The sequence below is a fragment of the Eschrichtius robustus genome, chromosome 2 (assembly GCF_028021215.1).
Source record: "Eschrichtius robustus isolate mEscRob2 chromosome 2, mEscRob2.pri, whole genome shotgun sequence".
NCBI lineage: Eukaryota > Metazoa > Chordata > Mammalia > Artiodactyla > Eschrichtiidae > Eschrichtius > Eschrichtius robustus.
Window position 1 is genome coordinate 167,882,771 of NC_090825.1, and position 23,291 is coordinate 167,906,061.

Sequence of the window (23,291 nt, forward strand, 5' to 3'; positions counted from 1 at the left end):
CTGTGGGCAAGTCTCCTCATTCTTCAGCCTCAGGCTCCTCCTTGTGTGTCATTTGAGGATTACAGTAGCAACTGTGTGTCAGCTAGCACTGTGTAATGAGTGACCCCAATACTAAGTGGCTTAAAACATCTATATTTAGTTACAGTTCAGTGGGCAGGAAATTGGACCAGCCTGGTAAGGCTGTCTCTGAGCTCCAAGGAGGCTTCTCGACTCATGTATCTTGGCACCTCAGCCCGGGTGGCCCAGCTGATGGGGTTAGACATGTGGGGCACAGCATTCTGTGTCTCCTGGTTCCTTATTCTCCATGGAGGCCCCAGGCCGCTCCCTCTTGCCACGTGCCCCTCCAGCACGGTCACCAGATTCTGACATGGCAGCTTGGTGCTCTCAGGACTGCAAAGGCAGATGGACACTGCCAGGCTACTGCCTCCTCTTGTTTTTAACAGTTTTATTCAGATATAATTCACATACAGGTCACCTATTGAAATTGGATGATTTAATGGTTTTTGGTGTATTTACAGAGGCAACCATCGCTACAATCTAATTCCAGAACATTTTTATGACTTCAAAAAGAAACCCCGCACCCATCAGCAACCACTGCAAATTCTCTCCCAGCCCTGGCAACCATCAATCTACTTTCTGTCTCTATGGATTTGCCTATTCTGGACATTTCATATAAATGGGATCATACAAGATGTGGTCTTTTGTGTCTGCCTTCCTTCACTCAGCATAACGTTTTCAAGGTTCATCCACATTGTGGCGTGTGTTGGCACTTCACTCCCTTTTATGGTTGAGTAATATTCCAGTGTATAGATGTACACTTCGTTTATCCAATCACCAGTTGATGGGTTTTTGGCCTTTGCACGTTGCACCTATTAAGGATAGAGCTGCTGTGGACATTTACCTGTACAAGTCTGTGTCAGTGTATGTTTTCAGTTTTCTTGGGGTGATTCGCAGGAGTGGAATTGCTGAGTTGTGTGGTAACTGCCAGGCCTTCTTAGAGGTTCAGTCTGGATCAGGCAGAGTGTGGCTTCTACCGCATCCTCTAGGCCAAAGTGAGTTGCAGACCCCACACAGAGTCAAGGGGAGGAGCTGATGCAAGCGTCTGACTGTCCAGAGGGCTTCATCAGGGCCCTCATGTGAAGCCCTCAGTGGAACTTGACACATAGTAGGTACTCAATATTACTCCCAGTCGTTATTCTCTTGATTACTAAAAATAATACAAAATTGGGGCCGTAGGGAAAACACAAACTGTTAGGACTTAGATTGACAACCATCAGTCAGCCTGATAGCAAACCCATCTTCAGGATTTTGGAGATTATGATTATACTTCAAATTAGCAGTACCTCAGTCAGAAGGTGAGAATTAGAAGCTACTAGAGGTCAGAATAACACCAGCGCTGGACGAGATCATCAGGAGGCATCACATATTCGTTCTAGAAAATGTGGAACTTCAGGCAAAAGTGTCAGAATAAAAATCACCTGTCAGAGATAAATGTTTTGGTTTCTTCCAGTATTTTTTTCTATGAATTATGTGCATAAGTATATATATTTTAATGCAACTAAAATTAAGATTGTAAGATGTATAGTTTATATGTTGCGTTTTAGCATTTAATATTAAATTGGGAGCATTTTCCTGTATTATTCAATGCTGGTTTATAATGGCTAGATTATCTAGCTAGCCAGCTCTATATTCCTTTATTTATTTTTGAAGTTTAATCTATAGTGACATACAGCTTGGTGAATTTCTACATGTTGCCTACATAAGACAAGACCACCACCCAAATGGAATTACAGAATCCTATGGTCCCTCCTAGTCTGTAACCATCCCATTTCCATGAACTGACTCCCAGTTTATTTATATACCACCCTATTACTGGACACATAGGTGGCTTCCAGTCTTTTGCCCTTAGAAACGATGCTGCTGTGATCTTCCTTGTACAGGCACATTTGTCTGCATCTGATTGCTTCCTGCAGATACATTTCTAGAAGTTGTGAAATGCCAAGTCAGAGGGTGTCAATGTATGGAAACGCTCTCAGTTGAAATGCTGCCTCCATGTCAGTCATTTTTCTCTGTACTCCAGAACTCCCCCCTTTGTGCTTCTGCAACACTTTGCTTGGACAGTACAACTATGGTATTGTATTAATGAGCCCCTAACCTGTTTTCAGGTCTTGGCTTCAAAACTAGCTCCCCAGGAGCAGGCTTTGTGCATGTTTGTATCCCCACACTTGGAGACATGATAAAAATTGAGTTCACTCACCTATCTTTGAAACCCTTCCTAAAAGCAGTGACATATCAGGGGCTATTCAGAACCAGCTGAAACTGGCTTCACTTTTGAACAGGACTTGCTTCAAAGCCACGCCGAACTCTGAAACCCATCTCTAGGTGCTTCTGAGATCATTGATATGGCTGAAGGAGTTAATACACGAGAGAGTGTTTTTTTAAAATTCCCACCAGACCGTTAAACTCAGAGCAAACATATGGGTCCAAGTTGGGTGGTGGATTTGCACACATTTTCCTATTAATCATTGGAGTCTTCACATACCTTATTGGGGTAAGTCCAGTAACAACTTCTCCTTTAAGTTGCCCAGCTCCAGGGGTTTATGTGTCTAAAGGGGCACAGCTGCTTTTCACTTCAGGTATGTCTGCCCAGGTATGCCTGCTGTTGCTCCTCGCCACCACCTGCTGTCACAGTTGAACACTGGTCCGCTGCAGTTGTGGGAGCTGGCCTGCTCATGGCCTCCTATTGTGATGCCCTTGCTTGTCCGGCTAGGAGGAGGAGTCCACTCCCAACCTGCCAAGCTTGGCTGAGGATGCTGGGCACTCAGGCCCCTGAAACTACCTTCCCTGCCACTTCCCATGGCAAGAGCAAGTCACGGGTCAGAGCCACTTCCTCTCCCTTCCTCTTTGGGGGCCACCTTGCTAAGAGGTGAGGCATTCCAAGCACAAAAGATCTTGTCGTCTCAGGACAGTGGGGCTGGTGCTCTCTATCTAAATAATTTTAGGGACATATTGCCAGGGAAGAACCATTATAGCAAAAGGGTTTACTTCGAGCCCCAGCTTTGCCATTTCAAGTATCTCTTCCTCAAAGCAAAAAGTCTGCTAGGTGAACTGCATTATCTACCCTGGACCTAAGAGAACTACTAACATTTTCAAGACTCCCATTTAGTGGCTATCTGATTTAATCTTTATAAGCACCCATTGTATATGTTAAATGTGGAATAAGACTACATATACTATATACAGATATCTGTGTGTGCCCATGTGCATCCTCATGTGTATTTATATCTAATGAAGTACTTCATTTATTAAATATTTATTGAGCCCCCACTGTGTGCCGGATCTGTGGAACTGAACTGCATAAATTCGTCTGGGTGTGTGTATACAGCTGCCATGTATTTGGATGAGACATTCATTCACTTATTTCACATATATTTAATAAGCACTCCTCTATCTACTGGGGACACGGAATCAGTGCCCTTGTGGAGCTCACAGTCATCTTAATGTTTCTTCTTAGTTTAAAAAGAGCAGGTAAATGGAATGCTTTCCAGCTCTTTCTTAAGTAACCTGACCCATGGGAAACAAGTTGCTTGTTTCTAAGTAACCCTTGATTTAAAAAATAATGTATTGTATATCTGTCAGAAATTAAAAAGGGAGGCAGGACCGGAATATACTTGGGGGAGTGATTGTTTATTTTGCTTATCTGAAGTGAGATAAAGAATATCTCCAAGTGGGCTGGTTTCCAACCGGGACCGTGTACACAAAGCACCTCATTCTAGGAGGGAGAGTGAGTAAATTAAAGAGAAGTCTTTTTCCGGTATTTATTGCCTCCTACAAGTGTGATGTAAAACTTTTCCCACGTGCAGAAGCAGGCAACCACAACCACGTGCGGAAGCCGCCGTTTTTGCAAATAAAAATGCTTCCCAGAAGCATGACAAATGCAAGACTAACAGGTGTAGCACAGATCCAAGGCGCACATGTGGTTCTCATCAGCTGCCTCTGTTTTAAATCTAGGCCTTCCTGTAACAACGAAAAAAGTTATTTCTTCCGAGGCTGCGGCTAATAATCCACTCAGCCTGCTTTTCTACCCCTTCGCATAACCGTATATTTAACAGAGCTTCCAGAGAGAGAGGAGACAGCAATGAAAGAAGGCAGTGAGGGGGAGGGGGGGAAGCCCTTAGACTTGACATTTAACAATTCTGGGTTTGACCTATAACTCTGGGTGACCTTGGGCCTCCGTTTCCTCCTTTTTAAAGGAGGTTCAGAGAATGAGGGCTTCAATTTTCCAGCATCTCCACGCAAAGCAGGGTGGAAGGGTCTTTTAAACCAGTGATTCCCAACAGGGGTCGGTTCTGCCAACCAGGGGACCTCTGGCAGTGACAGGAGACGCTTTTGGTCGTCGCCAGCGGGGAAAGGGTGCTACTGGCATCTAGTGGGTAGAAACCAGGGATGCTGCTGAACATCCTGCAATGCACAGGACAGGCCCTACAACAACAGCGATCCGGCCCCAAATGTTACTGGTGCCCAGGTTGAGAAACCCTGGCGTGGACACAGGTTTGCAACGTTGGTGTCAGCTCATGGTTTGGGGCTTTCCCAGCTTGGGTAGCGGCTCCTCCGTGAGGCACTTTGCAGTCTCATGCTTTTGGGATCCTGGCCCTCGGCGCTGCAGACCCCCGGCTCGCATCCACGCCCTCTGGAGGGGCGGGGGCGGCAGCGTTCCTCGGCTCCTCAGTTGACCCGCGCACGGAATTACAACGTGGACGTCTGCCTCCTGGCCCCCAGGAACGCAGACAGAGAGGCTGAGGAGGACCCCCGGGCTCAGAAAACTTGGCAGCTCCTCCCACCCGCGACTCCCGTCACCTCCGTCAGAATGGGGAAAGCTTTTCTGCGCTAGGAGGGGTCCTTCCGCTGTCCTCTCCGCCCCGCTGCCCTCAGGCGGCCACCCAGAGCGCCCGGGTTCAAGGACTCGGCGCGTATCGACCGTTTCCGTCGGAAACCTCGGCCCCCGCCTAGCTTGGGTGGGGGCGGGGCATCCAGGCGGTGGCCGTTCCCCTGCCCAACCGCCTCCCAACGGCCCCTTTGGCCGGGCGGGGACAATGCGCCTGCGCGCGCATGCGTAGAGGCGCGGGGCGGGGCCCGCGTGTGGCCCCGCCCAAGTTTGGCGTCTCTGCCTGCCCCATCTCCCAACCTCCTCAGCGTGGTGCCGACGCTGCGTGCGGCGCGGGTTACCCAGAGTGCTCCGCGCGGGGGCAGCTCACTGGAGTTTGGTTCTCGAGGCGGCGGCGGCAGCAGTGGCGACGGCTCCGGCGGCTCCTCCTCCTCCTCTGGTGGCGGCGGCGCCCCGGGCCTGAGCCCCGGCCCCGGCTCCCCTCTCCGCCACCCCGCGCGCCCCCACTTCCCCCGGTGCCGCGGGGAACATGAGGCTCCGCTCCCGGAGGCAGGCGAGTGAGTGACCCCGTCCCCCGCCTCAGCCCGCCCGCCCGCTGGCCCGGCCGCTCCCCCCCCGCCTCGCCCAGGCAATGACAGCGGCTCCGCCGTCTCCGCAGCAGATCAGGGACCGGCTGCTGCAGGCCATCGACCCCCAGAGCAACGTAAGTGTTCACCACACGGGCTGGGGTGGAGGCCGCGTGGGCCCGGGACCCTCCCCCTCCATAGTGCCCCTCGCCCGCAGGGCTCCGGGGGACCCACCGGACACCCACCTGCCCCCGAGGGCCGCTGCCATCCCGGCATCTCGCCCCCCGGGCCCGGGCCGGGGGCTGGTCGGGCAGCCCGGCGGCGCTCGGTACGTGAGGCCGAGGCTTTCGTGCGGCCTGGGCGGAGGGAGCAGATGGGAGCTGAGACCAGAGCTTTTTCTCCTCTCCCGGTCCAGCTCTACGACCCTTGCTGCTGCTGACGGAGCTCGCCCGCCTCGCCCTTCCCGGGGGACCCGCGACCCCCGGGAAGCCCTCCCGGCGGGGGGCAGGGGAGGGGGGAAAGGCTGTGGAGCAACTGGTGTCCGGGGTATGACTCGGGGAGCCGGGGCCGGCGGTGTCTCGGTCTTCTGGGTGATCAGGGAAGTCCTCTTTCTCTTTCCTCCCGTCTGGAAGCACCTTCCTGGCTTCGGAGGGAACCCCCCTGGCCTGCTTTGCACCTAGCCGGGTGCTCAGGGCGCTTGGAGAGTCCCTTTTGGTTCTGAGAGTGGGCATGCCTTTGCTGGGTCTCTCTTGGGGTCCCTGCCGACGGAAGATGATCTTGTGGAGAGTGGGATTCTTTCTGTTACCTTTCTGGGCCTAAGTACTCATTGCGTCTCAGGCCAAGCCAGAGCCCCGCTTTTTGGTAGTGAATTAAAGGTGATTGTTTGCTCTCCCATTCCACCCAGAGCCCTCCGTTGGCTGTCTACGCCCTACCTGGGGTCCTAGCCTGTTGGGTTGTGACCTAGGCCATCAGGGTTAACCCCAGGGTGTCGCTTTCTCAGGTGCTCCTCCACGGAGGCTACTGTTTGTGGAGGGATCTCCCCTGCCCCCCTCCGTGTGTGTAGGGAAAGACTCATCGCGTTCTCATATTTTTTATGAGTGGTTTACGGCCATAGGGGTCATTTACGCCTGTGGCAGGAGCAGTTCAGCAATGGGAAGATGTAGTGGCATCCAAGTATGAAGTGAGCCCCTGCATTTCCTGGGAGACCAGGAAGTGGCCATTGAAACCACTTTTTAATGTGCTGGGGATGGAAGAAATAAACCATCTTGGACTTGGCTAGGTAACTTAGGTTTCTGTCACTATGGGGGCTTTTGCTTTTCCTTTACGTGAGTTTGGCTGATTACTTTTAGCAGTAGGCTTTAGCCTAGCATTTTGGGAATAATTCATGTTGGATTGTACAATTCTGGCAGAAATAGAGTTATTTTTGTAAGACTCTGATTTCTGTATCATAAGTAATTCTGTCATTCCTGGTCTTCAGACCCCATTAAGATAGACTTGGTGGTAATTGTCTTTAAGAAATATTGTATACATTTTTGTTATGACTTTGGGGGTGGAGTAGGCACAAGCTTTATAAAACCTTGCAGAATTTTTGCAGAAACGGGTGCTGCAGCAATTCCCAAGACTGAAATATTAGAGGATAAAACAAGTGACTTGAAAAATGTAGCCTTGGTGACTTTTGCATCAGTCAGAGTGTAATTTCTTGAATTCCATGTGCTTGTTTGCCTTCCGGAGAGTCTGAAAGGTTGCTGAGATATTAGCACTGATCCTTAACGCCACCTAGGAGAGCTTTGGGATCAGGAGGCACTTTAACGGGCAGTCACCATGTTGTAGATTAGGTGGGGCAGTGACCTCAGGGGTTCCAGTGTTGTGTAAGGCTCTAATCTAAAGGGTTCCTAGGAGTACAGGAGGAAGAGAGGCCAAGACCACGGTTGTGTTACGTGTCATGGAATGCACATTTCACGTGGCTTATTTGGGGGCACTCTTGTGATAGGTGTGTGCAGAGTCCTGCTAATATAAGTGTGGTGGATGAAATTGGGAAATTGTCTCTGAATATGAGTGGTGAGAAAGTGCCACCTTTAAATGCTGCTGTTGTCAGTGACATCCCTGAGTATTGTTTATAAGCCGTTTGACAGGAGTGTGGCTTGGAGCAAACCCCATATAGAAACTCAGAGCCGTGGAGGGATAGGTTGCTGGCAGAGATGATGTGACCGTATTTCTGCAGTTTCTCTTGATTGACCTGGGCTCAGGTGAGAGGTGGCTCCAACCAGGCGGTGCCAGCACACAGCTGTTCTTCTCTTCTGCCTTGCCCAAGTAGGAACTCCACTTCTGCATAGTTAGTTGACACATATTTAAGATGCTCCTGGAAAATAAAAATGGGGACAGTGTTGAAGAGCCAACACTAAAATTAAACCTCTTCTGAGAGAAGCGACAGAGAATTGTGTCACGTAATGCTTACCTTTATGGGCATGCAAGTATGCTAACAAACTTAGCTTTTGCTTGAAAACTCCATGTCAGGCAGCTGACCTAATATCCACAAGTATCTGAAAACTTAGGGAAGTAACAAAGTACCACTTTCTGACCATCTCCCTGACAAAGGAGTTCTTGAGAGGAAAGTTGTTTCTTTGCTCTATATTCTAGCCTCTGGAGTATTTGAATATCTATAGCATCAGGCTCTGACTTAATAATTTCTCTCAACTCAGTAATAAAGTAAATTCTGTACACTCCTTTTCAAAAAGCAACTAACGGTTTTTCAGAACAGTCGAAGCCTTACTCTTCTTGTGTATGGCAGCCCAGGGTGTTGAAAATCTTTCTTAAGTGCACTGTGTGCCTTTGTTCCAGCTTAATCTTGTTTTGTTATGGATAAAGTTGAGGACTGTCTTACTCCTGCCCAGAAATCAGAGTCAGTCCACCCAAGCATAATCTCATCAGCAAATGATTAGGTTCCCGTTTGTATCGGACACTCACTGTTTCACCAGAGTTCAGGCTTTGTCTTCTCTGTCTAGAGCAGAAGTGTTAGGTGTACTTTCTAAGTGCTGGTTAAACTGACTGAACCCTAGACTCCTTCTTGGGCTCTCCAGCAGGAAACCTCAGGAACTACTTTTCTTCTTCACTGTTCTGCAGACTTCAGGTGCCAAGGGGAGGTGACCAAGGGGCCTCTGCAGAGAGACACACGGGAAGGATAATTTTCCCACCTAGGAATTTGAAGGTTAAGATACCACTTAGTTTCACTGGACTGCAGGTTCCTCATCTGCAAAGTGGAATTGGGAACTGGTGTATTTGCCCCATAAAGCTCCTTCGAGATCCAGGTTCAGATTCTGGAAGGCGCAGCAGAGGCTAACATGAATTGTTGTTCTAGAAGTTTTTTCTTTTAATGCAAGGTACATTGTGTGAATTTTCTGAATAACAAACACTAACACACTTCTACACAGAGATGTATGCTTTACCTGACTTTGTGCAGCAGAGTCTCCTGCTTTCTCCCAACAGCCTATAAAGGCAGGTGGGGTGAGTAGCCAGTCTCCCCTTTCTGCAGGCGCAGAAGCCGACATCATGACAGTACTGTTTAGTGAGTGTCTCCCATGGCCAGGAGAGGACAAGATGCCTTTGTTTCCTACTGACTTAATGTGAGGTGACTGCCCTAAAGTTAGGGAGGGACTTAGCCAAAGTCATTAAACGATAGTGTTTCCAACTTTAAACGCCACCATACTGCTCTCAAACATGGAGAGGCAGCTTCAGAAGAGGCCAAGAAGGCAGCGTTCTTGAGCTGGTAAGAAAAGATGTGGGAGCCTCTTCTCTCCCACACAAGTTTATATGAGATTACAACTTGGGTTCGATTTACCTGTGATAGATCTTACAGGTTGATGACATTAGACAGCCTGTCCCAGAAACATCTTAAGGTTTCTGTCAGGGACACAGAATCCTGGGCCAGACCACACTGTGGTGTGGCAACTGCCAGCTGATGTGGAACTTTTCATGAGTCTTGTGTTCCAGCTTCCTTTTCTGCTTCAAGATTACAGCACTTTTGATGTTAATTTAAAATGCCATTGATCCTGCAGAAAAGAGGAATCTTATAAGTTCTAAAATGGAAGACTATTAGTTCTGATTCTCATTAGTATATTAGTAGATATGAAATCTAAACATGTGGACTCTTCCTGATCACACTGGTTGCCCACATTCAGTAACCTTCCTGTCTTTGCTCCTTTACGTCATGGCCAGGACGTGTGAGGACAGCAGTGTGGCATTTTATGACTTTGGGAAGTAGGCAGGTAACAGTGTTGGTTGTGAAGCAGGTGTAAGACCTTGTTGTGATTCACTCTCTCCCTCAGAAGAAGGTGGACTTTATATTCGGTCTTCATGGAGGTCCTCAGAGGCGGCTCTCGTCAGGGTATGTTGTCCTGGCTGGAGGTCACAGAGGCCTAGGAGGACAGTCCAAGATCAGCTTATGGGAAGGGGTTTTTGTCCTGATACAGATATAAACAGGCACCATGGTCACCTGGGCTCATGATGCAGCTTCGTGTGGCAGGACATGCCCTCAGGGGTGCCAAGCGTGGAGTTATGTGAAGGAGGAGAGCTGTATTTACTTTGCCTCAGTTTTGGTGTCCACGTGAGTGTCTTCTCAGACGGAGTTCTGGTTCATCCAGAACTGATTTTACCCAGCCCGACCTCTGGGTGACTGCCTCAGGGGGTCTCCTGCCCCCCCCCCCCAACTGTAAACCGCCTTCTGGAAGCTGGGAGCTCTGTCTTTCAGTAGAAGTCGTGCTTTTTCTTTTTATTCCTGGTGGTGGCTCTGGCCTGAGTCCGCCTGGTCCCTTTGGGGCCCACTAGCTGGTTGTCAGATTGGGTGACTGAGTTTGTGGCTCGGTGGCCGGCTGCATAGGCAGCGCATTTTCAGTCCAGCCTTGTGAGTGCCCACGCTCAGAGCCCCTTCTCAAACTGCTCCTTTTCACTCTCCAGGCACATGAGTAGTGCTGAGCAAGTATTGACACAGGGATTCCATGAACTGGAGAGCATTTCCTGAATAAGGAGGGCGTACCAATATTCCGCATGCTGTGTTTAAAAGTACTCTCTGAATGAATTCCAGGTCTTGGGAGGCAGTACACTTACGTTTCAATCACCAACTGATGCACACTGTTTATGGAGAAATATGGTAAAACTGGAAAAGGTGGCTCAGCAGTTGAATAAACATTTCTAGCAAGCATTTATGGTGCTGGATATGGAGGGTGCAGACCTGGGGATGCCCAGCTGCAACCCTCCAGGGACCTGGAGCAGGCATAGAGTGTGCACACGGATGGTCTGGGGTGGGGCAGCCTTACAGGGCTACAGCTCTTAGATCCAAGTGGAACAGTTCATGTGTCTTATTCAAAGATAGTTCAGAATTCTTAAGAGAGTGAAATGGCTTTCTAGAATCATCATTTTTTTCCATCATTTGAGTTTTCAGAAGGAAAAGGAAGTCAGTTCTTGGTTTGTCTCTGACCTGAGGGGAATGGAGAGTTTGGAGGAGTTGGTAGCAAATCCTTGAACAGTTTGCCCTCTCAGCAATGGGATGGGAAGGGGGCAGGTGTCAGGCTCTGTGAAGGGCCTGGGGGCTCGTTTCCAGTACTGGGGTTAGGTGGGCTCTGTGTGGCTTCCAGAGGCAAACCTAGGACTCGGAAGGCAGGAGTTCCTGGGAGGTAGGTGCTGTTGCACTCGGGGGAGCTCTTGATTATCGTCAGAGCTGGCTCGAGAGTCCAGGGCCACCATGCCAGGTGGGCGTGCAGACAGGACTGGGCCCTCTATCTGGGCCCTCAGATTCTTGACTTGTGAGTTCCTGGAGGTTCTGTGATTGTATATGGAGGCTGCTAAAAAGAAGGGTCGTGTCAGGTGATGTGCCACTTCCAGGCAGGTGGGGTTAAAAGCCTTCCAGTGCTCCTGGGACTGCAAGTTTCCTGGATTGATCCATTGGAGGCTATAAAATGAAGAGCTGCCGTTTACTGAGCACTTACTATATACCAGGTATTGTGTAGAGTGCTTTGCATCCTTGGTGGTTCTCTGAACCACTCCTGCAAGTGGATGCTCCATCTTCATTTTAGGGGAGAACAGAGGTTAAGTGATCTGTCCATTGTCACAGAGGTGGATATGGGAAAGCTCTGGGCCCAAACCCAGTGCTGGTTGGCTCAGAAGCCGGTGGGCTTAACAACAGTGTCCCCCCTCCTACATAAGCAGTGCCCAGCATGAAAGTTGAACTCCAGTGCATCTTCTGAGGCTAACCTTAAATGTGAAGTGTTTTTAAACGTTAAGTTTTGCATTTCCATTTCCTTCCCATATCCTACCACCTTTCCCTCCTTAAAATCTTCTAGCCTACTGGGTCCTAACCTTTTTGGGTGTCAGGATCCATTTTTATGATCAGAAACATTCAGGAACTTCCACATAATGGCAGGTGTACTTTGAGTAGCTGTTTTTTTGTTTTTGTTTTTGTTTTTGGAGAAAACTCAAGGACAGAAGCTACTCCTAATCCAGTAATGTTTTGAAATGAAGTTATAGCTTGTTGTCAAAACAGCATCTACTTAAACCTGGAAGCCGACTTAACTTGTATGTGTGTGACACCTAGGATTGAACCCTCTGTACTGCCTCTGGTTGGGGCCTCCTGTCGTCCCTACTGCTCTCCCTTTTCCAGAAACCTTTCCTGCTTTAATCCAAGACAGTGTCCTTCCGGCACTGTACATAACTTAAAAATCCTACATTCCTGCTGAGTATAGGTCTTGTTGAACACGTTTTCCATGGGATTGCAAGCTCCTTGCTGGCAGAGCATGAGTTACTCCCCAGGTATCCAGAACTTCTTCAGCAAGTGGGTGCTCAGATGCTTGTTGATATTCCTGTGAAAAGGGCTGGTCTTCAGAATTGGCTGTCAGCACTTACTGAGCAGGTATGAGGTGCCAGCACTTTTCACCTTTAATCTGTACAGCAACCCTGGGAGGCAGGTACCAGTGCAGAAACTGAGGCTCCGTGGACACACAGCTAGAAGGGATGACACTAGGGTTGGAACCTACCCACCCAGTCCTTAGCCACCTGCTGCTGCCTCCCATGTCACTCGAGAGAGGGCAGTGGGTACAAGGCAGGCATTCCACTCTCCTGCCTGGACTTGGATCCTTATGCTGGATTCATCTGTACAACGTTGTGATGCTCGTCCCAGAGGAAAGTTGTACCTGAAATACTTTTTGCTTTCTCTTGAGCTGGCTGAGGAAAAGGTGTGAAGTGTTTTTTCCTTTTTGTTTCTTGGCTGGCATTTTTCACCCCTGACAGAGAAGGTGGCTCTTGATCTTAGATTCACTGGCTGTCTGTGATCCCTGGAGACACTGTTCAAATGCTACCTTGGGCCCCTGTGTCCTTTTTTGGTCATGTGACAAATCAAACCCTTCCTGGACACCCCCCTCTCCCGAGTTTCATTCGTCAAGGGCCAAAAAATGGGTGTTGCTTTCTCCAGGTCACACCCTGTGGTGGGTCAGCCTCATGGCTGCTGTGGAGACTCTAGTCACTTGTCCACTGTGTGCACAAAGTGATTTTGTAGGTGGCTGGCCTTGGCTCTGTGATGGGGGGTTCTGTGGTGCAGACGTCAGCAGTCAGGTGAGTTACTGACAGAGAACTCAGCTGCACGTGACCGTGGCTCGCACCGAGAGGCCATTGGTGGCCTGGCAGCCCTCCTCCAGGTGCCGGTGGCCCCCCTGTCCTGCTTGTACCTTCAGATCCTTCCCTTACCCACAGTCCGGTCAGATTTGGCTCCGCATGGCGCCTGGCCCCGCAAGCTGGCTGCAGCTCTGCTTGCATACACCTGGGGGCTGGTTCTCCTTGTCTCCTTGATGCCTTACTTGGATATTCCCGCCTCCCCTATTCCACCTTAGCTCTCTCTTTTTTTTTTATTTTTTATTTTTAAATAGATATCTGAACCCCATCCCAGAGACCCAGACTCAGCAGGCAAGGGGAGGAAGCTCTGTTTTGTTTTTGTTTTTTTTTAAATAAGATTTACGATTTATTTATTTATTTATTTATGGCTGTGTTGGGTCTTCGTGTCTGTGCGAGTGCTTTCTCTAGTTGCGGCAAGCGGGGGCCACTCTTCATCACGGTGCACGGGCCTCTCACTATCCCGGCCTCTCTTGTTGCGGAGCACAGGCTCCAGACGCGCAGGCTCAGTAGTTGTGGCTCACGGGCCCGGTTGCTCCACGGCATGTGGGATCTTCCCAGACCAGGGCTCGAACCCGTGTCCCCTGCATTGGCAGGCAGATTCTCAACCACTGCGCCACCAGGGAAGCCCCCACCTTAGCTCTCTTGACCCCTCTTTCCATCAGGTCCCTGGCCTAGCTTGCGTTGGGTCGTGGGGTGGTGGCCACGTCCGCTTTCCCTTGGGTGATCCTCAAGGTAGCTACCTGTGTCCTCCTTCTTGAAGCCAGTCCTCCTGAAAGCCACTTCCAGTAAACACTTCCCAACTTTTTTTTACCCCCTTGGTGCACCTTGCATCTGTGCCAGGCAAATAGTTGGCAAGCTAGCTTTTTAGTGCTGCGAGGGTGGGGGGTGAGTGACACTGACGTGTAGGTATATAAACTAGGAAGAGTTTACCCTTTCTGCTCATTGTTTCACATTGTTTCCTTCAAGTGTTCAGTTAGATAGTTGCAGGCAGAGCACCTTTACTAATTCTTTTAACCCCTTTTCCCCAGAGGGAGGTGGCACTGCGCTCATGACAGGAGCTTAAACGCAGAGGGGCTCATTGGCTTGTGTTACTCAAAGGCCCAGAAATGGGTCTCTTCTCAGGTGACGACCTGGCTTTACTCCCGCTCTCTGTTTTGCTTTTTGTTGTGTTGCCTTTGCATAGTGGGTGTCTTCTCCCCAGCCCCTGCAGCTTTGGGATTCACCCTCACTGACCATTATCCAGGGGCAGAAAGAGAAGTCACCTCTTTCCCAGAGGGCCCAGCAGACATTTCCCAGTGCCTTCTCTGGACTTTGATTGAAATAGCAGGCTGTGTTCGTTGGTTCACCCCTGAATCTGGGCATGGTGTTAGTTCCACCCAGACTGACCCAGAGTAGAGGGTGTGCCCCCAAGAAACATTAGGTCCTGTTAATGGGAGAATGGGGTGGGGAGTGGACTGGCAGTGACCCCTGAGTGCGTGCTGGTTTAGTCACCTCTTTGATATGATAGCGCCTTCAAATAGTTAGGCGCCTTCAAATAGTTGGGTGTCAATGCTAGGCCTGGGAGACTTGGGTCCAGATGACAGAATGGATGTGACTGAAATATGAGGTCTGGCATAAGCAACGGGATTGTTTGGATGGCGTCACATCACAGCCAGGGTTCTAAGTGCCCACTCCTTCTGGTTGAACTGCAGACTCTGATTTGCCTGTAGTCACACTTGGGTACCTTGTCTTAGTGCAGGTGCTAGGTGGCAGCTTCTGACCCTATCCTGGGCTAAGGAGCCCTTTAGGAGTCCAGGAGAGCCTCACCATAGCACTGCTGATTCTCCTGTCCCCATCACCTCTCCTGATGCTGCAGTAACTGCCTGGATGAGCCTGGGTGGAAGGAGACAGTGCCTGTGACCCAGGCAGGAGCTGAGTTCTCCAGACTTCTGTTCTCTCGGCCTCAGAGGCATAGATGATTACTCGGAGGTCTGGTCCGAGCTGATCGTCTTACCCATTTCCTCTTGTCTGTCCCCCCCCCCCCCGCCACCCCGTCCCGTCGTCGTCGTCCCCGCCCCCCCGCCCCCGCTTACTAGAAACTGGTACCTGCATTTCTTTCCCTTAGGTTAACTGAAATGCATTGGGTCAGGTGATCTTTCATGTCCCTCCATTTTTCCCTTCCAATCTGGGGGGCTCTAGGCAAGCACCCGAAATTGGTGATGTCTGTTCTCCCTTTGCTGGATGCTGGCAGCCTGGCAGTGGCAGATGTGGGCCACATGTTACATTTTAGGCATGTCTGGGGGCGAGGAGGGTTGTGAATGGTTATTTCACTTTCACTTCTATTTTAAAGGAGCTTCGTATTCTTAAGCATTTAAAGTTCTCCCTTTGAAGGTTGGTCAACAGGCCAAAGCTTCCACTGAGTGCAGGAGCCTCACTTCTCACCAAAGGGCAAAAATATCACCCTCCCAGGTGTTGTGAGCTCATCCTGCATTCGCTTGTAACCTTTCTCCTCTCACCACTGAGTCAAAGTACTCTTTGGGATTGAAATTGGAGTGGGAGAACCAAGAGGGAAACTGTTCTGTTTTGTTTTGTTTTTTTTTTTGTCGTCAGCATTGTGTGTGTCTGTGTGTCTTGTGGACAGACTTCTTCCACATGGCGGGAAGTGTAGCAGCTCTGGGATTTGAACTCTTGAAAGCTAGGACATGATCAAAAATGGATTCGCTGACTTGCTTCCAGTTTGAAAACTCCGGAGAATCACTCCAGCTTGGCTTGGGGGTGGGGTGAAGGGGGCTTTGTAAGAAAATGGCAGTGCCCTCAAGAAGTCAGGGAGGAGCTTGCAGAAGAAGCAGAGTCTGTTGTGCAGACAGAAGCAGCAGGTGTCCCTAGACTGCTATAGCCCTCCCATGTGGCAGGGCAAAAACAGTGAGGTCTGGGGCGGGGAGGTGGGGACTGTCTTAGGGTTTCTGGTGAACCTGCTTGTCAGCCCCACTCAGAGTTAGGGGAGCAGGAATCTGCGTGTTGCCCTGGGGGTGATGCTCCTACAGCAGGCATGGTTTTCTGTGCTGTTGGTGGTGGGCTCCCCCAAGTTGGGCAAATAGGAAGTGGCATCTTCTGCTCTGTAAGATGAGCCAACAACCTTGGGCATGAGGATGCCCTTATGCTTGTCCCTCCAAGCTGTCTCCCTGGGTCATCGTGCTGTCCTCAGTGGCCTGCCTCAGGGTTAGTGCTGAATGCATCTCCTTGGGAACGAAGCAAACCTGAGGCCTAACACTGAGCGGTTCCCATTGTCCCCTGGCTCCCTGTACCTTACTGCACTGGCCTTTCCGCTCTCTCCAAACCTCATGCCCACCGTGAGTCCTTCCCCTTGAGTATTTTGGCTTTGCTTTGGGGACCCCTGTCTGGCCTTTAAGACTTTCCCCAGGTATTCTCACCATGGCTTCCAGCAGTGCCTGGGCCCTTGCAGTCCAGCTGACTGCTTCCCTCGGCATGCTGTGCTGTTGGTTGGTGGTGCCACAACCCACTGCTCAGCTGGCCGCCTCCCTTGGTTGCCCCATTCCTACAAGCAGGATCACTAGGGAGATGTAGCTGCTTCCCAGCCAGTCTCCTGTGTGCTGATCTTGCCTCTGTGCCGGCCCCAGAGTGAGTGTCCAAAAACAGACTGGGATGTTTCACCCCCTCTGTTGGGGCCATGTGGCTGACTGGGTAACATGTGAGCTCTGTAGGTGACATAGTGAAGAAGACAGTCTTTCTCCGGGTGGAAAACTTGGGCTTTAGGGTTGAGAACTGAGTTGGAATCTTGACTCTGCTGTTCACCATGTCGCTTTGGAAGAGGTTAGGTTTGTAGCCTTAATTTTCTCAGGAGGATGTACATACACTGCTTAGGAAAGCTGTTGAGAGTAGGATGTGGTCCCTGGCCTGAAGCATCTTGGATGTTGATGTGTGCATGGTAGCGAACAAACTTGTTGGTGGGCGGCTCACCCAGCTCCCATCCCCTACTTCCCCCTCCCTCCCTCTGGTCCATGCCCATTGGATGCTTAGTGATTGGGGTCTAGCCAATCATGGGGCTGCGTCTTCCTGGCCAGTGGTTGGTTCAGGGATGGACCTGTGGCCATCTGAAGGTTTTAGTGCTCTGCTGGAGTAGTTGGAGGAGACTTGAATGGGGAAGGATGTGAGCAGGTTGCTGCTAGGGTCTGCTGCCTAGGGACAGCCTGCCCAGGAGTGAGACTGGCCCAGAGGGATGGGGAGGAATAAGTTGCCTGGGCCCAGCTGGCGCTAGGTGAGTCAATGGCTTCTTTTCTTGATGAAGCCCATTTGAACTGGCTTTTCTGTCACTTGCAACCAGGAGAGTCAGCTGAGCACATTATGCCCCAGCCTCTGGCTCAGGCATCCTCTCTCCTCCCCTGCTCCAGCCACACTCAGCTGCTCATCAGCTCCTGACCCGCTGTTACGCCCCCACCTGGGTGGCCTGCCCTCCCTCTATTCTCCCTCCTTCCTTCCCTTCCTACCTCCGTCTCTGGGCTCCAGGTCCAGCATGCCTTTCCCAACAAGCCCAGTGCCAGCTGTCCCAGGAGCACTGTCTTCTGACTGTTCTGGCATCCTGGTCCGATCTTGCTCACCTTTAACTTGTCTGACATGCCTGTGTCCGCCCTACCCCGTTCTTTTGCTGGTGCATAGTTCATTCTGTTAGGGCCAATGACCAGTTTATTGTGGATCCATCTCTGATTTCAAGCTGTGGGTAAGCGCAAGCAGTGCCTAATGTGGGAGGACCAAGCTGGGTTCGGGGTAAGAAAGAGTTCAAGTTTGGTGGGGACTGGGCAGGGCAGCTGCTTGGCTTACTAGTATTGGGGTTGGGATGGCTGGTTCCCTGGAGGATGCCCCCCTCCTGTGATGGCTGCTTGGCCCTCTCCAGACTTCAGCCCTTTGGAGTCCTCCTGTGGTGCGTCAGTTCCCTTGGAGCCATAGTGGCATGGTCAGCACTCAGGCATTGAGCCTGTCCTGTGTGTGTCACTCAGTTTTAGGGAGTCGAGATTCTAGAGGCTGGAGACAGGACGCAGGAAGCAGGGGAGGTGGGCAGCTACAGGTTTTGCAGCACTTGCCTAGCCCCCCTCTGTGGTGTGACGAATCTCTCAGGCCCAGCCCCCCCCAGGAGTGCACATGCCTCCTCCCTCCTTCGGGCCAGGCCTGGACTCCCCCTAAAAGAGGGTTCTGAACCCTGAACCCCAGCTGTTCTGTGAGAGCAGCAGCTCCAGGTCCTACTTGGTTGCTTCCACCTGAGTGGCCTCGGGGTGAATCACTTAGTGTCTCCGGGCCTCAGTGTCTTTATCTGTGATGTGTGGCTCTTGGTGCCATCACCTGGTGGTGTCATCCTAAGGGGCTGAGCATGTTAGGTGCCTGGTGCAGTGTCTGGCTTGGTTTAGTCACCTAGGTGAGGGAGCTGATACTGTTTCTCTGTTAAAGATGAGGAAAAGAGTGAGGGAGGTTGTCCTTACCTGAGGCCTTGCAGCTGGAAGGAGCAGAGAGTGGATTTTAATCCTATTAGTGGGTAATAGACCTGCAGGTGGAGTTCAGCATGGAGGGACTGGATCTCATTCAATCTAATGAGCAACCCTACTTAACAAATCAAGTGTTCAGTCTCTTTTGGCATCATCTTTATAAGGGTTATTTCTTTGTAAGGACTTTATCTTTGGACCATAACAGAAACAGGAGGACAGGAGCAACTCTTATCATATGCTCATTCTGTGCCAGGTATTATACCATTTAATAGATGAGTCTAAGGTTTAGCCAGGGTAAGTAGCTGGCCACCGCACAGCTGACCTCAGAGCCTTTGCTTTTCTTAGGAGGCAACATTGCGCCCACTGCAGGGAGCAGAGGGGACTGTGAAAATCCCTGCCGAGCTCTTTCCTTCCTGGCTGAGCGCTGCTGCTGATGGAGATGGTCTCTGCACTGTTCTGTACGGTAGCCACAGCCACATGTGGCTAGTGAGCACCTAATGCGTGGGTGGTACACCAAGGAATTCACTTTAAAATTTCTATTTAATTTTAATGCCTACCTGAATTGGACAGCGTGCTTCCAGGGCCTCATCGCTTTTGCTTTGGGTAAGAGTTGGGGCCTGTGCTGTGGTTTTCCACATGGGGAGTTGGGTAGCATGGGGGTGCAGAGTACGGCCCCTGTCCCCTCCCAGCGACCCTCAAGTCTTGACCCCTCCCCTGTCACACAGCCTGGTTTCTCTGATATCTCTGGGCCCCCTGAGCCATGTCAGCTCCATTCACGAGGTCTTGTCTCATGGAGAAGAAAGGCTTCTTCTCATTTCTTAAGTACAGGTTGGTGAATACGAAATCCTCTGAGCCTCCCCCCAAATCAAAAAGACAAACGGATAGCCAGAAAGAGAGGGAGGGAGGAAGGAAGGGAGGGAGGGAGGAAGGAATGGAGAGAGGGAGGGAGAAAGAAAAGTATTTCATATGCAAGGGTTTTGGAGTTCAAATCTATATAGCTCTGTTTCTGAGATGTTTGTCCTTGGACAAATCACATCAAATATTGCTGACAATCTGTCAGACTTGCTGTCCTCTATAAAGTGAAGACAAGCCCTGCCCTACTGAAGGGTTAAATAATGCCTAAAGGGAAGTTGCTGGGTTCATCGTAGACACTGAACACATAAGTCCCCTCCCTGCTTTTCTTGGGGGTTGGGGGCGGAGGCAGTTATTCCCCTGGATGAGTTTGTAGATATTTAACTGTGGTTTTCACAGATGGTATTTTTTGCCAAAGATAGTCTTCCTTTTAGTGTGAGCAGTTACCAGACAACATTGCATAATTTTGCACATTTCTGAAAGCTCCCTAGGGGGAAGCAGGAAGAAATTGGTTGTAGAACAAAATCCCACACTTGTAAAAGGAAAGGCACACTTTGGAAGAGGTGCTTGGGTTGGAACTCCCAACCAGGTTTACAACCTGCCTGAACTTCTCCGAATCCCTCTGTATTGTGGTTGCAGACTGGGGAGGGGAGGGATCAGAATACAGATTGGTGTGTGTGTGCAAAATCGCCTTTAGGAAGCAGTGTTCTTTTGGTATGGAGAACTTACTCAGAACTAACAATCACAAGCTCCCAGAGACATCACCAGACAGAGAAATGTTGATGTGATTAATAATCAGAAAATACACCTCATATTCAAATATGTGGGGGGAAAATGTTGTTGGCAGATAATCAAGACGGCGCTAAACTGTCCTGTTGCTATTTTATATCTCCTAGAGCGTCTCCCACTCTACCCACCTCATCCCACAGCACCCTGCTCCAGGACCCAGGAGCAACTTCATACTTCACCCTTTTGGAAAATATTTACATGGCAGGAGGCATAGCCATGGTCACGTCCTTTGATCAGGTCATTTTACTCTTGGAAATTTATTTACAGATACATGGTCATTTTTAATAACAATGTTAATGAATATATTTATGTAATAATAATTTTTAATATCATTAATTAAATGGCGTGGGAGAGGCTTAGGAAACATGGTGTATCCACAGAGTCAAATAGCGTAGAGCTGTGAAGAATGATCCTGCAGGCTCTGTAGAAAAATGGACAAGCCTTGCCATGGTGAAGAAAAGGAGCATTTTTTGTCAGCCCTGCACAACTAGAAAAGGCACAAAAACTAGAACTTGGGGTAAAATGGGAAACATTTGTATTGGGGCAATAGGAACGGTTTTTGTTTTTCCTGTGCTCCATTGTTTTTTCAATTAAACAGTAAAAAAATGAAAATAAAAGTAGATTGATTTAGCCTGAAGAGCACTCGAACTATTGAGAGCAATCACATGTGGAGTGGATCGTGGGGCTGCTGTGTACTGCAGCCAGTGGAGAGGAGAGGATTTATTTCCTCTCTCATGCCTTTCTGGGAGATTCAGAGCAGGGGTGTGCAACTCTTTACCCCAGTCAAGTCCACCAGTCGTATTTTTCATGCTCTCAGAGCACTGGAGTCCAACCTCCCAGGACAGAGAGGATGTGCAGGACTCTTTTTAAATTTTTATTTATTTATTTTATTCTAATTAATTAATTAATGGCTGCGTTGGGTCTTTGTTGCTGCACGCGGGCTTTCTCTAGTTGCAGCAAGCAGGGACTACTCTTCGTTGTGGTGCTCGGGCTTCTCATCGCAGTGGCTTCTCCAGTTGCGGAGCACGGGCTCTAGGTATGCGGGCTTCAGTAGTTATGGCACGTGGGCTCAGTAGTTGTGGCTCACCAGTCTAGAGCACAGGCTCAGTAGTTGGGGCGCACGGGCTTAGCTGCTCCGCGGCATGTGAGATCTTCCCAGACCAGGGCTCGAACCCGTGTTCCCTGCATTGGCAGGCAGATTCTTAACCACTGCGCCACCAGGGAAGTCCTGTGCAGGACTCTTGAGTTTTCATTGCAGTCAGTGTGGCCATAACTGTGGCCCTGTTAAAGCCCCGGCATCATCCGTGCTCCCTGCTTTTCTCCACCTTAGTACGTCCAGTCTGTCTGTAAGTCCTGGTGGCTCTACTACCAAAATGTATATTCTCCCTTCATCCTCTATTCTCCATCTCTTGTCCAAGCCTGGCCATCACCCTCTTGGAACACTTCCCTCTTGCCCCTTCCAAACCAATATCAGATCACATCATTCGCTTAAGATCCCATGTGATTAGAATAGACATCCACTCTCCTTATTGTCATGATCTACAGGTGCTGTGTGACTTGGACCCTTCTTTCCTTTCTCATCTCAGTTTATACTTCCCTCTCCCTCATTCATGACTGTGCGCGTCTGCTCCCCAGATCTGTGACCTCAGGTTCCTTCAGGCTTCTGTAAAGAGCCCCATCCCCTCCCTGCTGTCACACTGCCTGCCTCCAGACTACGTGTGTTCATGGCACACATAGGAAACAGGGCATCCAGGCAGGGCACTGGGAAACTAGAAGTGGGAGTGGGGGGACGAGCAGTACATTTCTTCAGTATAGTTATGAGAAAAGTAAAGTGTTAGGGAATGTATTAAATATTGAACTTCTGTTGACTTTCCAAGTAACATTATTGATTTTCATAAAAGGGAGCACTGTGTCCATGAACATAACTTTTTTATGTTAGGTGGGTTTTTCTGTTTGTTTTTGCTTGACTTTGATAACCACCATGGAGAAACTCAGTTTGCATGCAGAGATGATAAAACTTAGAACGATTTTTTTAGTAAACCATAATTTATAAGAGTTGGTATCTAAAGAATCCAGGTTCTTTCCTCTTTTCACTTATATGTAATGTTGAATTACAGTAATGCAAGTGGATTTTAGTTTCATTCAAACTTTATTTCAAGGACTTTGAAGTAATGAAGAACTGTGATTTACTCTAGTGGTGTGCCCATAAATGTTTGAAAGCTGGCTCTCCAGGAAAAAAAAAGTATGCCTATACACACATAATTTATAAATTATACTGATAGAAAGGATAGGTAGCAGACAATTTACAAATAATAAAGAAACACAACACTTTATTGTCAATTTGATGTAGTCAGTTGTTTCTCACAGACTGCTTTCCTTGTTTTTTGCTGAACTTTTGTATCTATAATCAGCTTATGAGTGTAGTCCTGACATGAATGTTGACTGATAATTTTTATGTTAATGAGTCAAGTAATGTCTTAGCGAATCAGAAAAGACTTTTCAAATACTGGAAGAGGGACTTCCCTGGTGGCGCAGTGGTTAAGAATCTGCCTGCCAATGCAGGGGACACGGGTTCGAGCCCTGGTCTGGGAAGATCCCACATGCCGCGGAGCAACTAGGCCCGTGAGCCACAACTACTGAGCCTGTGCGTCTGGAGCCTGTGCTCCGCAACGGGAGAGGCCGCAACAGTGAGAGGCCCGCGCACCGCGATGAAGAGTGGCCCCCGCTCTCCACAGCTGGAGAAAGCCCTCGCACAGAAACGAAGACCCAACACAGCCAAAAATAAATAAATAAATAAATAAATTTATTAAAAAAAAAAATACTGGAAGAATATTTCCTCATCATTTGTGCTATTCCTAATGTAACAGCTACAGGCATGACACACTTTTAAGTTTAATCTGCATAATCAACATTTTCTTAAAAGTCTAAACCCCAGGGGTTGGTGAACTATTTCTGTAAAGGGCCAGATAGTAAATATTTTCAGCTTTATAGACCATACAGTCTCTGTCACAACTCTGCCTTTATGCATAGCACAGAAGCAGCCATAGACAATTTGTAAACAAATGAATGTGGCTG

General features: G+C 49.4%; 1 protein-coding gene across 1 annotated transcript in view; it reads left to right on the forward strand.

Annotated features, from left to right (window-relative positions):
* Positions 1-5,249: 5,249 nt before the first annotated feature.
* The window catches only part of MED26 (mediator complex subunit 26), a 39,573-nt gene continuing 21,531 nt past the window's right edge, over positions 5,250-23,291 (forward strand). Inside the window, exon 1 of the mRNA XM_068534766.1 lies at positions 5,250-5,588. Coding sequence (XP_068390867.1) covers positions 5,517-5,588 — 72 coding nt within the window. The 5' untranslated portion in view covers positions 5,250-5,516. The remainder of the gene's footprint in view (positions 5,589-23,291) is intronic.